Source organism: Achroia grisella, unplaced genomic scaffold (assembly GCF_030625045.1).
Source record: "Achroia grisella isolate CSIRO2021 unplaced genomic scaffold, CSIRO_AGI_Agris_v1 utg546, whole genome shotgun sequence".
Classification (NCBI taxonomy): Eukaryota; Metazoa; Arthropoda; class Insecta; order Lepidoptera; family Pyralidae; genus Achroia; species Achroia grisella.
In genome coordinates, this window is record NW_026712931.1 from 3,866,389 (window position 1) to 3,880,815 (window position 14,427).

The 14,427-nt window shown below is 31.1% G+C and overlaps 1 protein-coding gene across 2 annotated transcripts; it reads right to left on the minus strand.

Moving 5' to 3' along the window:
- Positions 1-231: 231 nt before the first annotated feature.
- On the minus strand, positions 232-13,058 carry LOC131848278 (uncharacterized). 2 transcript variants are annotated; one of them, XM_059198084.1, is made up of 5 exons: positions 13,026-13,058; positions 2,288-2,394; positions 1,384-1,500; positions 783-921; positions 232-386 (listed from the first exon to the last, which is right to left on the minus strand). In XM_059198084.1, the coding sequence occupies exons 3-5, from the start codon at positions 1,496-1,498 to the stop codon at positions 251-253; spliced, it is 390 nt and encodes a 129-aa protein (XP_059054067.1). In that variant the 5' UTR covers positions 1,499-1,500; positions 2,288-2,394; positions 13,026-13,058; the 3' UTR covers positions 232-250. The 2 variants fall into 2 exon arrangements, with proteins under 2 accessions (XP_059054067.1, XP_059054066.1); XM_059198083.1 differs by lacking the exon at positions 13,026-13,058 and adding an exon at positions 12,040-12,152.
- Between the last annotated feature and the right edge of the window lie 1,369 nt (positions 13,059-14,427).

Here is a 14,427-nt window from a genome sequence, read left to right on the forward strand (position 1 = left end):
AATCTCATGTTACGCATCAGCTATAGCATATAAGTATACAATACTAGTAATTACAGTACATACATTGAAATCATAATTAAGGGAAACCGAATAAAAACCAGTTTTCACAACATTTGTTATTATTTATTACACCGACCTTAAACACATTACAAAAAAAAGCCTCAAATGCATTATTGTATATACGTTTTTATTTTAGATATCAATACTAATAAAAAGTAATAGAAATTTTTATACAGTCTTAGTCTCCAGATTAGAGATAAGCTTTCTCTAATGCATCCTGGCTGAATGGCATCATGTGCAGTTGGTGTGGATGAGACCACATTTCGTCATGGACTTCACATCTCGCCGGTGGCAACTTGTATGATATGGGATCACCATCGACACTCCTGTAATCATAGCTTTATATCAATAAAACTATAAAGATCCCAGTCTTTCATCAGCATTCGACATATTAATGTATTTGTGTATATTTTGTTTTTTACTCAATCTTTATTGTATTTATTTAATTTCAATAGAAAAGTAGTAGGTACAGTATATTTGGAAGTTTTAACACCATGCGTCATTTTTCTCTTGTCATATGTATATGCAATATAAAATGTACCGACTTACATATTCCAGGATGATCAAAATTATGGAATAATAACTTTGATCATCCTGGACCAGATTTATATAATACAGTTTTTCAGTGTCGGTCAAATTTCATCTATTTTTTGGTATATGATAAGTAAGACTAAACCTACTACAGTTTTAGACAACAAGGTTATCAACCGGTAAGTACGAACCCTAAAAAAACCAAGGTTTGCTTGTATGGATCATAAATTTGTCCAGCAGGTAGTGGTGGTCTGGTTGGGTAGTCTCGACTTGTCTTCACCAATCTTCCATATCTCTCTAATGGACAAAGTGCTCGTCGCCCGACCATACCTAAAATGTATCTTTTTAAAGTCATCAAGTAAACAATTTATTTACAACATTTTTCTTCAATTATGTAATAATTATGTAATTGTTAACTGGAAATAACCTCAACTTGAATATATATTAAAACCAGTCTCAATTCTATATATTTTTTATATGTTACTTTTTCTTATATAAAAGAAATATGAGTAGATATAAACATTTGCATTCACCAATAATAATAACCCAAACCAATTCATGCAGCACCATCTAGTCCCCAACTAAAGTGGTTACTAAATAACTTATAGAAATTGGTATTTAAATGGATATTTTTACCATAATGTACATAGAGAACAGTCAACGTAATAATAAAAGACCAGTAAATAATTACATATAGATACTGTTGATATGCTTATACAGTAAATATAATCTACTAAGTATATGTAAACTAATTAATTGTTGTCTAAATTAAATGGTCAAAAGCTTTCTTACCGAAGGATGTACGAGGCAGAGGCGTTGGCGTTGGATCCACTACAACTGGGTGTGTTTTGGGTTCTGGTTTACAACTCACGGAGCGAATAGCAGCTTTATATTGATCCAAGGACATACCTTATATAAAAGTATACAATAATGATGTTTCTATTTAAATTTCTGGTAAGGCAATTACTAACAATTCTAATTTAAAATATACAATTTTCAAATTGTGTACAGATCAGTCAGTCCACAGTTGCCATACGAACCGTACAACGTTACGTTTATAGAAAATCGTAAGCCAACGATTTTGATATGATGCAAATCTGAATTGTTAGTAACAGCTTTATTTAATTATTAAAAATTAAGGCTCTGGTTACCTAATTGAAAATAGGTAGAAATATATTACTAAACAAGATGGACTTATTCCTGTTTAGACTAGAAACTAATTTGCAACGATTTTATATAGATATTAAATTATTGTATGACCGCACGGCTATTGCTTAATTTTGTCATGAATAGTTATAGAATATTATGGAATTGATCTAAACAACAAGCGAGCACAATAGATCACCGTAAAACGCAAATCTAAACGCAGAGGTCTAAACAACTAAGACATCGCAAATCTAAAAACGAAAAAATACACAAACACATTCACCAATACAGAGATTACAAAGAGGCGCATGAACACCAACATATATTTAATCCCTGTTAATTAAAAATAATCATCACAATGTGTTCAGAATTGACCTTTGCTTATTTTTTATTATTAGGCGATATCTTTATAACTCCTAACTTCCATTCGAAAGAAATGACACTATACTAACTTAGTCGTACTAAATCAAAGTTAACGTTTTGATTTTAATTGAAGATTAGGTATTTTAAATATTGTTTGTTTTATATCATAAAATTGGCATAGATATACCCAATTGTTGTGCTTCCTCCTCCTGTATCTCACGTAGTTTTGTGTAGAAACCCCATTTTTGGTGCCATAGCCTTGCTGCATCTCGTTCTTTTTTATTAACTGTTCTCCTAGAAGTAAAATCGCGAATGACGTCACTAGTTGTACTATTATATCGATGATTATGTTTATCATAAAGTTAATACGCTCTAAGGGTATTTGTAATAGCTCAGCTATATTTATATAGGAGTATAGATTATAGCGAAATATAATAAAAATAAAGTAAAGAAATGATTACAGAATTCCTTGAGCTTTAACAGGATCAATAGAGGGCTCGCGACGGACGCCCACAGTTGCGGGAGCAGGGGCTGCGTTCTCCATTTAGCACACAAAGTATTATTAAATTAATTATATTCGTCGTAGTTGTGGTAATGTACATACATACAAAGGATACTGGATGTTTTATTTACTAATTCACGGGGTTGCTAAGTAAAGTTTAATCGATCGGCTGCAGGTGCTTCAATATATTTTGAGTTGTTCTATTATATAATATTTAATTCAAATCTATCAAATCAATCATTTCAAACTTTTAATATCTTTACAAACTTAACATTTGTAAGATTTGCATATAAAATGACTTACGCTGTTAGATTCCTTACTGGTCTAGGTATTATATATTACGTGCTATTACTAAGTTAATAATGCCTATAACCGATTCTGCTATGAATTACCCTGAATTAAGCTGAGAAATACGTTTGGATTCGTTCAACATAGTATCGCGACATGTCAAGTCATTCTTTGTTATAAGCGAATTTATCTTAGGGATGTACTCGTAGATGTGTTCGTTGTCAACGGACCGGTGCGGTGGTGACTTTGTATATGTTCTGTATACCTAACTGTTACAAATGTATTTGAAAGCTTAGTGACGTCAGGTCATATTACCCTCAAGTCGACTTTCTTCTTAATTTATAGGAAGAAAGCAGTTTTATTTCTTAAAATGTATATACATATAACGTAATTATGAAATTCTATAGTTTGTTTTAATTTTTTGTGTAGCATAAATATATATTAAATATAGGTACATCGGAGAATACTGGAATACCTTACAATGTCATATTATTAAATATATAAATTTGTAACTGCTGAAATATTTGAATATATTATTTGCTTGAGAAGATATATAGGACGTTTTGTCTAGAGTTTAGTCTAGACGATTACGCTACGTCACGCATTCACCGCTAAGTGCCCTCTCGGCTGAAGTAACTTTTTGTTATCATTAAAAGCACCAACTTAAGTTTGAATTTATAATTGTGGGCTAAATATCCCCTCGTAATAAAGTCTAGTACATTTATTTGGTAACTAAACTAGTTGCTTTCAAATAGTTTAGACGGAATCCAGATTTGTCTGTAGGTACCTACAGCTGTCTGCTCAGTTGGATATATTGGATTTTTCAAGAACTAGAGAATAGAGTTAGAGCTTTAGAGGTCAGGTCATACCTAATTGAAATGTAGAAACATTAACCCTATTTAATAATACATCTAAATTTTATGATAGATTCTATAAATAATAAGTAGATATCAATATCGATTGTTAATAGTAGGTAGGTATATTAAAAATAGTATATTTTTTCAATTTCAAGACTTTCGGTGTAATGACATAAAATTATTTACTTGCGAAATATTGGTACAATAGATAAGTTGTTACTTAAATAAAAAAATATTTACGATAACAGTCACGCAAAATACTTCTTATTGTAACGATATCGTAAGTTGAATATGTATATAACATGTTTATTGGTCTATTCATTGGGAGGAATAGGGAAGTATTAGTAATGGAAATCATTCCCTTCTTTTAATGTACTTTGTCAGGTGCACTTCAATGTCCACCCTGGGACTTACCAGAGGTAATATTTGTGCAAAGTCGACAATATAGGTAGGCTTCAGCCTATATGATCCTAAGAAACAAACTTAGTTACAAGTTTGTAAAAAAAATCCATTGTGGTAGCGTGCTGATAAATTTTAAATAAAGAATAATTCTTCACAGGAGACCAGACTGGTAAACCAGGAGGGTTCAGTTCCAGCATCATTTACGAAAAAAAATTACGACTGTAATCCATCTATGACGTGTTATAATTATAGAATAGAATAGAAAATCATTTATTCAAATAAACTTAACACTTTTGAATAGTCATAACAATTTGTTTTTTATCTACCACTCGTTCGGAAAGCTGTCTCATCACAAGAAGAACGAGCAAGAAACTTGTGTGTTGCTCTTTTAAATAATCCTTGTAAGTTTACATTTACAAACTACCAACAAGCACTAATTTTTTGGGTCAAAAATATGCTATAAGTTTAAATCAGTCGTAGTGATAAGAGCAGACCAGCCCTACAAACAGCACTCGTTTCACGAGTATGACGGATGAGCCAGCCATCACTGCGCTCGACCATATTTTAGGGAGCCCAATGACCCGGCCCACCACGCCGCCACATGTCTGCACATTTTAGTGAGCATGACTACTCATTCCACACGACCACGTCACAGCTACAAAAATTACTATATGGTAGTTACAGTATTCGCACTTTACCTACTTAGAACTGGCAAAATAGAAATTGGTCTATAGTTGCCTAGCTCAAATCTATCTCCAGATTTAAACAGTGGAATTAATTTGCTAAATTTCATTAATTGAGGAAACACGCCATTATCAACACATTTATTGAAAATAGTAGCTAGATAAGGAGCAACAATATCTATGAATGAACTAACTACTTTAACTGACATGCCCCAGGGATCTTCCGTATTTTTTAAATCTAATTGATTGAATATTTTTATTATATGAGAAGGGCTGACATGTGAAAATTTAAATGTTAAAGAGCAAGGGCTGACATTAGCCTCCAGTAATGTTTTTGCTCGAATTGAATTGAATACCTTATTGTTAATTTTTTTATGATAATGGCTACTTGTATAAGGAAGAGCGCACAATACAATCTTATATACATTCAATTGTAACCAATACTGAATACCTTTAATTATATCCTGTCTATTTAATTTAATACTATTACCGAAAAATAACACAACTGTGGTCATTTTATTAATTTTAGTAGATTTAATTTTGTTAATAATTTGTGCAAATGATGCCTCTGGTATACAGTAATTTAATGCATCACCCTTAAGATGATACTTCAATACAGACCTAAAATTAATTAGAGTATAATAAAAAATAATTATAATTAAAGTAGCACCAGTAGACAGTTTTATGTATTCTGTCAGCATTCGATATACCCGTATTTTGCTACGAAATTGTAACCTAGTCTTTTTATAAGTCAGTTCAATAATATTAATTATGGTCTTTCACGAAGAAAATTGTGAAAATAAAACGATATTTTATGAAAAACGACTGGGATTTCTATTTAACATTCCAGAGAGCAATTAGTATTCCATTGTGTGACCCAATTTCTGTACCTACGTTGTCGGCATTTATTAAAGCCGTCTACGATCGTAAAAGCGTCGATCCTGAATTCAGTATTTATATAACATTCTCACTTACTTAGACTCCATAAATCCGCCCTCGCGTCTAGACGTTTGCATACGAACAAACTTATATTATCTATGGACATACGTGTAAGAGTTATATCTATTACATATAGTTCTTTCATGAAAAATAAAATAAGAAATGAGATATAGGACTAATACGAGAACATCCCTCTAGAAATTATTTTTTATAAGCAATATAGTTCCAGTGACCTTGAGTTTCACGTTCATTACAATTTCAAATATTAACGAATGAGCTGTCACTGCTATTCATTAATTTGGTAGCATATTTTTAATGGTGATCTAATAATAGTGTTGAGACACGAGTACTATTGTCCAGAAAGATGATGTGTCAGTTTTACTTGGTGTTTTAGAGTCATTAAATATATTAAGAACTTAAGTTAATTGTGTAATAATTAATAACAAATTATATTACACAAGTACTGATTTTCTTAGTAAAATTGAAATAACTAATTAATAAATTAGTATAGTAGTAATATTGTGTTACTAATATAAATTGAGCAAATAAATTACTATTATTATTATTATTTTATATATCATACACGCGGGCCTTAGCCAAGCATGGATGAGTTATGTGATGAAGAAAGAAATTTTCGTACTATTCGGCATGTGTTTAGTATAACGGCTTTTTGTAATAGGTCTATTGTAGAGGATATGCAACGTGTCTAGGTGTTTGTTCAGACTTTTTGGTATAATTCCTGTGGATGACAAAACTATATGTATGGTGTGTGCTTTCCATTGTTTTTTAAATTATATTGCTAGATCTGTGTACTTTGTTAGTTTTTCATTGACTGTGCTTTGTATATTGTGTGTGTTTGGGATGGCTATATCTACAAAATATACTTTTTTATTGATTTTGTCGTGTAATATTATGTCGGGTCTATTGTTCTATCCCAGTACAGTTAACAGTGATCATTTTGTAATACATTAATAGGGCTGTATTTGTGATATGGAACTTTGCTTTCTATGAATTTATGTTTATGTGCTATATATTGATGTATAATTGTAGCAATATTATTATAAATTATTATTATTATTATATAGTTTTAATATATAGGTACTAGTGTGTCTTTATTGTCAGGACTTTGAGCCTAGTGCTCACTTATTTGGCAAATGTAACTTTAGTATATCTTTACTGGTGTAGAACTTCATTTATACCTCCGTCGAAACGATAAAAAAAACGTATATATGTTTTTCCCTACAAAATAGAAGCCAACGAAAGAATATAATCCGTTTCTGTCCTAATATAAAATAAACTGAAATAGAAAAATAAGCATTTTTCTATTTCAGATAAAAGCCCTTAGAATAACATTTTTATAGCAATTAAAATAAAACGTAAGCTAATACAAAGCGAGCTTTGCGTAGCAGAGGTAACTACGTAGACGTGTGGGGGCGTAGGTCGTCGAGAGAGTCTAGACATTCGACCGACATCGAGCTGGGCCTAGCACGTGTATGTGTGCGCCGTCAGGACTGTCGACTATAGGTGTACTGAATTATCTGTCCAATTTCAGTGTATTGCATAACAATATTACGTAGATGCGTATACGATACGTAATTATATCGTATAATAGATTAGTATGTGCAATATGCCAAATAGAATATTTACAACATTAGAAGACAAAATGATGATACAGAGAATTGAGATATATATAAGAGCGAATATATAAGATTATTTTAAGATTTTTTTTACTTATTTTGATTTATCTTGCAATCAGTTGAAGATTATGAGCAGATGTAGTAAAGGTTTCGTCGCAGTTAGAGTGTAAATCATCGACATTTAAATTGGTATTGATTAGTCCCGTTTTTCCCTTCGGATATTTTATTTATATTGAGAACATCATGAAACTCAAATATATTGGCAAATAAAGGCGCATTTAGAAGCTGTTTTAGTACATTATATTGAGCTCTTTGAATTATGGTTATGTTGGTGTCTACAACTAAACTCCATCATTCCGTAGGTTTAAATAGGTTCCAATACGGAATTGTAGAGAAGAAGCGTCTACGGAAGAGATCTATCGAATAAGAATGAGTGAAAAAGCCTTTACGGATCATTTTAATTAATAATTTAGGTGACATGTGTACATATTAAATATTAATATTTAATATTTTCTTATTCGATAGATATCTTCCGTAGACGAACACAAAAGAAAAAAAATATATAAAATAACAACACTTACAAAAAAAAATACAGCGAAACAGTTCTTATATGTTTTATGAAGATTCTTAGTTAACAGTACAACAATAAACACATAAATCAAACAAATAAGACAATTATTCCTTCCAAGGCAAATAATGTAGATCTAATGTAGCTTTCCCTATTGACATTCGACCTGTTACTTTTTTTTTTATCCTTTCCCCGCAACATGTAATAATAATAAACTTCCATTACATATATGTACTTCTTAATCCGAATCAAGTTATTTTCTTTAGATCTTTGTTATATTACAAAAGAAAACTTATTTGTGTGGTTTACTATAAACAAATCTACTACCTACTTAAGCACGCTTAGGTAAATGGAGGGATTTGAGTTATACAAGTTTATTAACCAGATCTCATGGTTCTCTTTGATCTACATAGGCAGAGATATCTACATGTATGTATTTATAACTGATCTAATGAACATAGTATACTTTTTATTCTAATCTAAATCTGTGGTATGAATAAAGATATTACAAAAAGCCAATATTTTTTGTCATAAATATATTAAAATAATAATAAGAAATTTTTAATGACAACTGATAAGACTTTATTATGCAGATCCTTAACATTTGTAATCAATTTTTTTAATCTCTTGCTGGCATGTGTTCAGTTCAGTTATCAGGTAGGTACCATCAGGTTGTTGCCGGAAACGGAAGGTGTATCTTAGCTTCTCATGATAGCTATGCGTCGTGTTTGGACTCATTCGATTGACAATATACAATAGTGAACTAAAAAGGACATCTTACAGATTGAGCTCATTATAATATATAATATACATATATACTATAATATGCATTTTTATCTTCCATTTACCTAAGAGTTGACTGGATCAATGTATAAAGGTATATTCCATTTGATATCAGGTTTTTTCAATGGTCACGGATCTGTCTTCAACTTTCTGATGAAAAATTCATAATATTATACTTAATTTTAATTACATAAAACTATTTAATATCACTTCAGTCTCAGTTTATCACGTTATGTCACGGTCAATGTTCAGTACAACAAATAGACATACCTAAATGCTTTTTAAGTAAGCGAGGAAAAAAATACTATGCAAGAGAATCCGGAGCGGGGCTCACGTGATATTAAAAAAAAATTAACATACAATCTGATTTAATAATCAAATTTAGTCTAAACTAACGATACCATACAGTGTCCACTGCTCCTTTACATTTTAGTTTAATGTGCCATTTGCAGATTGTCATATTGAACAGACATAAATGTAAAATTATAGCTTAACTCACAACAAAGAGTTTCTAAAAATCTAATACAAATGAGTACAAGTACTAGAGTACCTAGAATACGAAACCGGATATATACCATAATAAACAGTTTTATACAGAGCTCGCGAAAGAGACAGGTGCTAATTTAATCAATTACCCTCGAAAGATAATTAAATTAGATTTGTAGGTGGTGTGAGGCCAATTGCTCTGCGTTTTAATTTGTACCTAGGTAGATACTTAACTACGTGACTATGTGTAATGTTTATCTAGTCTAGACGGCGGAGTGAGCAATGAATAATACTAGGACAAATGAACCGTTCCGAGCGTCTGAAGGTGAAGCGAAGGCCTAACATTGACGTTTACATCTAGTTTTAAATGCACCTACGTTAAATAAATTATAAACACCTACACTCTACATTTATCTGGACCTAATGTGGCAAAATATAATTATGTTCAAAGAAGTAACTTACCATTCAATAGTTGTTTAGATACAATTCATATAATTCTTGAATTATTACAATTATTTCAAGCTATGATGGCCACGGCCATATATTCTTGTGTTTTCTATGTGTTCCCGCCTACTCTGTAATTTTACTGCCATAGCTCATTACTCAATTTGAAAAACAGCATGTAAATCGTGTTACGAACAGCAAAATAATAAAATGTATAAATTCCAGACGTCGTCCTCTGTACGTTGCTGACCAAAAGTCGTATTTAAATTAAATAAGAATAAAAAAAATGTATAGTATCCAAGTAACTGAATTGTGAACGTGTCTTACTCATGATGATATTTATAGTTTATTGCCAGAGATTTCATCACTTCCATCGTTAAACAATAGGTACGGGAACGTTTTATCTAATCGTACCTAATTGGTATAGTAGACACAACACGATTTAAATTTGTAATAGCGTTCAGACAATCGTAACGATAACAATGTAGCTAGTTTACGCAATTTATGACGTGCTAACGGCATCCGACGACATACTCAGGGGTTCGCGCTTGCTGTTTAGTGCATTCATAACACCTTTTTATTCTATATCTGTCAGGGCCAAGGTCTATTACATCAATAATGTTTATATGTACTTTTTGTGATTCAGTGGGTAACATATTGTTTAAGTTTTGTTTGTACATCGAAATCGATACGTCATAGATAATATACTGAATTATAATGACTATTCATCTGATGGAGTGCTGATAATATATAATGCATAATTTTTACTTGCTGTCGGTTCTGTCACTGACGAGACACAATGGTTTTATTTAAAGTAGCACTTTGTACAGATAAACTAATGGGAAGACTCTGCTAGATGCGACGTGGATGTGAGATATTTCCTTGTGGCACTATATGGATACGGCATTATAAATCGAGGTACCGAAGAGGATAGAGCCCGCCCTTCTCTTGTATCACTTTTATTTCTGACTGACTATTCGCTGAATTAAACACCGAAAACAAACCAATAAAAATAATCAGAGAGACAGAATAATCACTACGCCAGAAATATAGTTTGTTATTATATAATAGTTAGTAATGTTATAAGCATTACAGTATATGCCATTATATGTTCATAGGTAAGATCTTATTAATATTATATTCTATTACCATACTCACAAACTTTCCTATTTATAATATTATTAAAATTAATATAGATGGATGGATGGATATTTGTTACTCTTTCTCGCATAAACTACTGTATGGATTTTGATGAAACTTTACAGTAATATAGCTTATACATCTGAAAAAACATAGGCTTTAATTTTCATAGGGGTGAAATCGCGGGCACTAGTTCTCCGTAATTGCCTATATTTAAATTTAATTACAAATAGTATTGTTTTCGTTAGTGTTAATTCTATTTTTAAATTTCCAAGTTGGTTAGTCAATATAACCTTAACATGTGTCTAATGTGCTTACATATTGCATTATTGCGTCTCGCCTCAGTCTCACTCACCTCTAGACGTCGCGCGTCGGCGTCGGCGTCTCCGTTGGCACGGACTCGCGACACGCGCTCGCGAGCGCACTTTGTCTAGTCTAGACGAATTGCATTATGGAAATTTGTATACCTAGACGGCTATTTACACAAACCGAAAATCCACAAAAGGGTTTTACTGTCTAATTTATTTATAAGAATCGATGCAAAGACTGATGTTAAGACTTGTAGATATAATAAAGAAAATCATTCATCGTTTAATAAGTAGATATTTATTCTATTGCTTTGTAACGTTTTAACAATTATGTATTAAATTTAAATAATTTTATTTACAGAAATTATTTAAACTTAATACATAATTGTTAAAACGTTACAAAGCAATAGAATAAATATTTACTTATCAAACAGCAGATTCTTGTTTTCGTTATATATATATGATGAAATAAAATGAGAACAGACTCTGACATTTTTCATTCATTAAATCTCGTTTCATATTTTTATTATTTATTTTAAATAATTTTGAACTACGTACATACAGGCCGCCTATTTTCACCAAAAGCACATGAAATTAGGTTCGCGTATTAAAATTGTACTATCTAAGTTTGTAGGTATATTTCAACTTCAGAATAAAGGAGTTTTATCAATCAATAGGTTTTACAACTGTCCGAGAATAACGTTGTAACGTCAATCTTCAGTCTGTCTTTTATTGAAAAAAATGTATAGACATCTAAAATTACTTCATATGGTTCAAAAGGTTATATGAATAGTAGGCACATAGGTAGAATTATAATTTGGTATTCATTATCATTAATAATGATTTTCTTAGTCATGAAACAAAAATACCTATTATAAATAATTAAATACTTTTATACTTACTTATATCTTAATTGTACAACAAGTCAGAGGTCAAGCGGTGCAATCTCTTTTTTTATCAAAGCCAGACGGATTTTATTTCAAATTGACTTTGAAATAAACGCTGCTCATAGGTATGTGCGACGCAGGACAATATGAGTTTCAAGTTTAAATTTATTTTTCTTAATATATCTGTAAATGATACCATATCATTTTTAAGTAATGATATGGTATCATTTAAAATTTTATGGTAGCAAATAAATATAAGTAAGTAGTACAAATGTTATTATTAACTAATAAAAGTTCATTTTTGAAACACAAAAACAATACCTTATAAATAGTTGGGTACATGAATATTATAATTTTAAATCACTTAAAAGGAAAGTTCTCAATTCAACCATATTGCTTTGTATCTGATATTAGAATATTCATTGATTGACATTCCTGATATTTAATCCCAATTAAAGTTTTTCAGAAGAACCATATTTTAAATTGTTGTGTAGTCTATCTAATAACGATTTCGATTGGCACGTGTATGGTGAATTTACAACTGTTTTGTCATTCGGCCATCCGCCGCTATCGAATACTATATGGGTAGTATTAAATTTATTTTATTGTTTCCGTATGCCATACATTACGATCCAAAATAACGTTATAATAAATACTTCACATATTGTAGATATTTTTTCCACATTTCCTTTTATTTTTATTGACTGGAATAACAAAAAGCAGATGTGAGGTAACCGTCGCATGATAAATGACATACCATTCCGGGGGACTAAGGAGTCATGCCTTAGTATCATTCAATTATGCCACCATAATTAACCTTAAATCGAAACAAAGTTTACAAACCAAGCTGCAGAGTTAATTGAAATAGTGGTACTCATATCCAGATTGCCTTAGTACAAAGACTATTTCAGACGGTTGGTCATTATTTACACTTAGTTGTCTATTCATGAAGACCTGGATCGTAGCATTTTGTGACAGGCCTTGTTAGCACTAGTACTTACTCAATTTAGTTAGCAGGTACATCACGCCATAACCGGAACGTAGGGGCCGAACAGCTAGGGAGAGCGAGGGACCTGTTGGCAATACAAACATTATTCCGTTTGAATAACCTACATGTTTTATATCTTCATATTTTCCTATATAAATATGACTCTGTAACTAAAGTATTTTTTATCTTCGAGTATTTTGAATTGCTTGATTTGCAAAACTGTGTCCATACCGGCTTGTCTCTATTACTTAAAATAAAAAAATAGTACTTGTATGCAATATTATCTCTTATTATATTTTTAATATGTAACTATGGTCATGAGGTTAGTAATCTAGACATCTTTATTGCATCAATATCCATATAAAATGGCGTCTTGACAAAAATTTAATTTAACTTATTTTTTTATGATTTGATCGTATGTGTCTATTTTCATTAATTGGTTATTTATACATCGTTATTTTATTGTAGGTAATTCCAATCATTAGATATTAAATAATATTCTTATATTTATAAATTTTATCTAAATATTAATTTGCATCGAAATGTGTAATCTTAATAACAGTGTAATCTATATTCAAAGTAATAAACAAGTTACTAAATAAAGGAAGTAATTCTATTAGGTCTCTAGTACACATAACACTAGCTTTGTTTAGCTTGGGACTAGATGGCTCTTTATGAATTGTCCGAAATAATGAAAAATATTAAAAAAATATATATTTAAAAAGATATAAGAACGTATCTACACAGGTGGACAAAGTGGCTTGTAACAGCTAGTTATTATATAAAAATGGCAATTTTAATTTGTTGAATGAATATTTAGAACGAGTACTAAATACGTTTCTCAACAAAGCGTCATAATCGCACAGACGTCGCCGTCACCGCCAACTGTTAGTTACGGCCGCTCCATCCACTTAATCCTCATCCATTTTAATTTAACAAAAGTGCCGGCCGATAACTCGGAGGATGGGCTCATATCCGTTTGTTGTGTTGTGAGTTCGCTACTGTCTGACTATTGACTCACCAGTCACGTGCCATTTAATTCGATTTTGATTTCGGATGAGACTGCATTTATTTTTCTTATCACTGAAAATCGACGTCCTATTATGAATGTGACAGAGCGTCTTTATATTTTTTTCTTTTTTCCTTTCCATGACTAAACAGCTCTATATTTTATTGCACACAACAGATACAGCGGCGGCCAACAGCTAATATTCCATAGTCGATGTGTCTTTGGTCATGATCATACATTTAGTTGCAGATTACAGATCACATTCATTAAAAAAAGTAATGCGAGACTTTTTATATTTAACAGTGTTTCATAAAGGAAGACACTATTGTTGTTGTCTGTCAATATTCTTTATTAGACTGTATCATTCGGTACACAAAAATATACAAAAAATTAAATAAGAAATCCT

Coding starts and splice junctions, on each gene's coding strand:
- LOC131848278 (XM_059198084.1), bottom strand. CDS start 1,498: ATGTCCTTGGATCAATATAAAGCTGCTATTCGCTCCGTGAGTTGTAAA. Junction 922..1,383: donor TCTGCCTCGTACATCCTTCG/GTAAGAAAGCTT, acceptor GATACATTTTAG/GTATGGTCGGGCGACGAGCA. Junction 387..782: donor CAAACCTTGGTTTTTTTAGG/GTTCGTACTTAC, acceptor CTATGATTACAG/GAGTGTCGATGGTGATCCCA.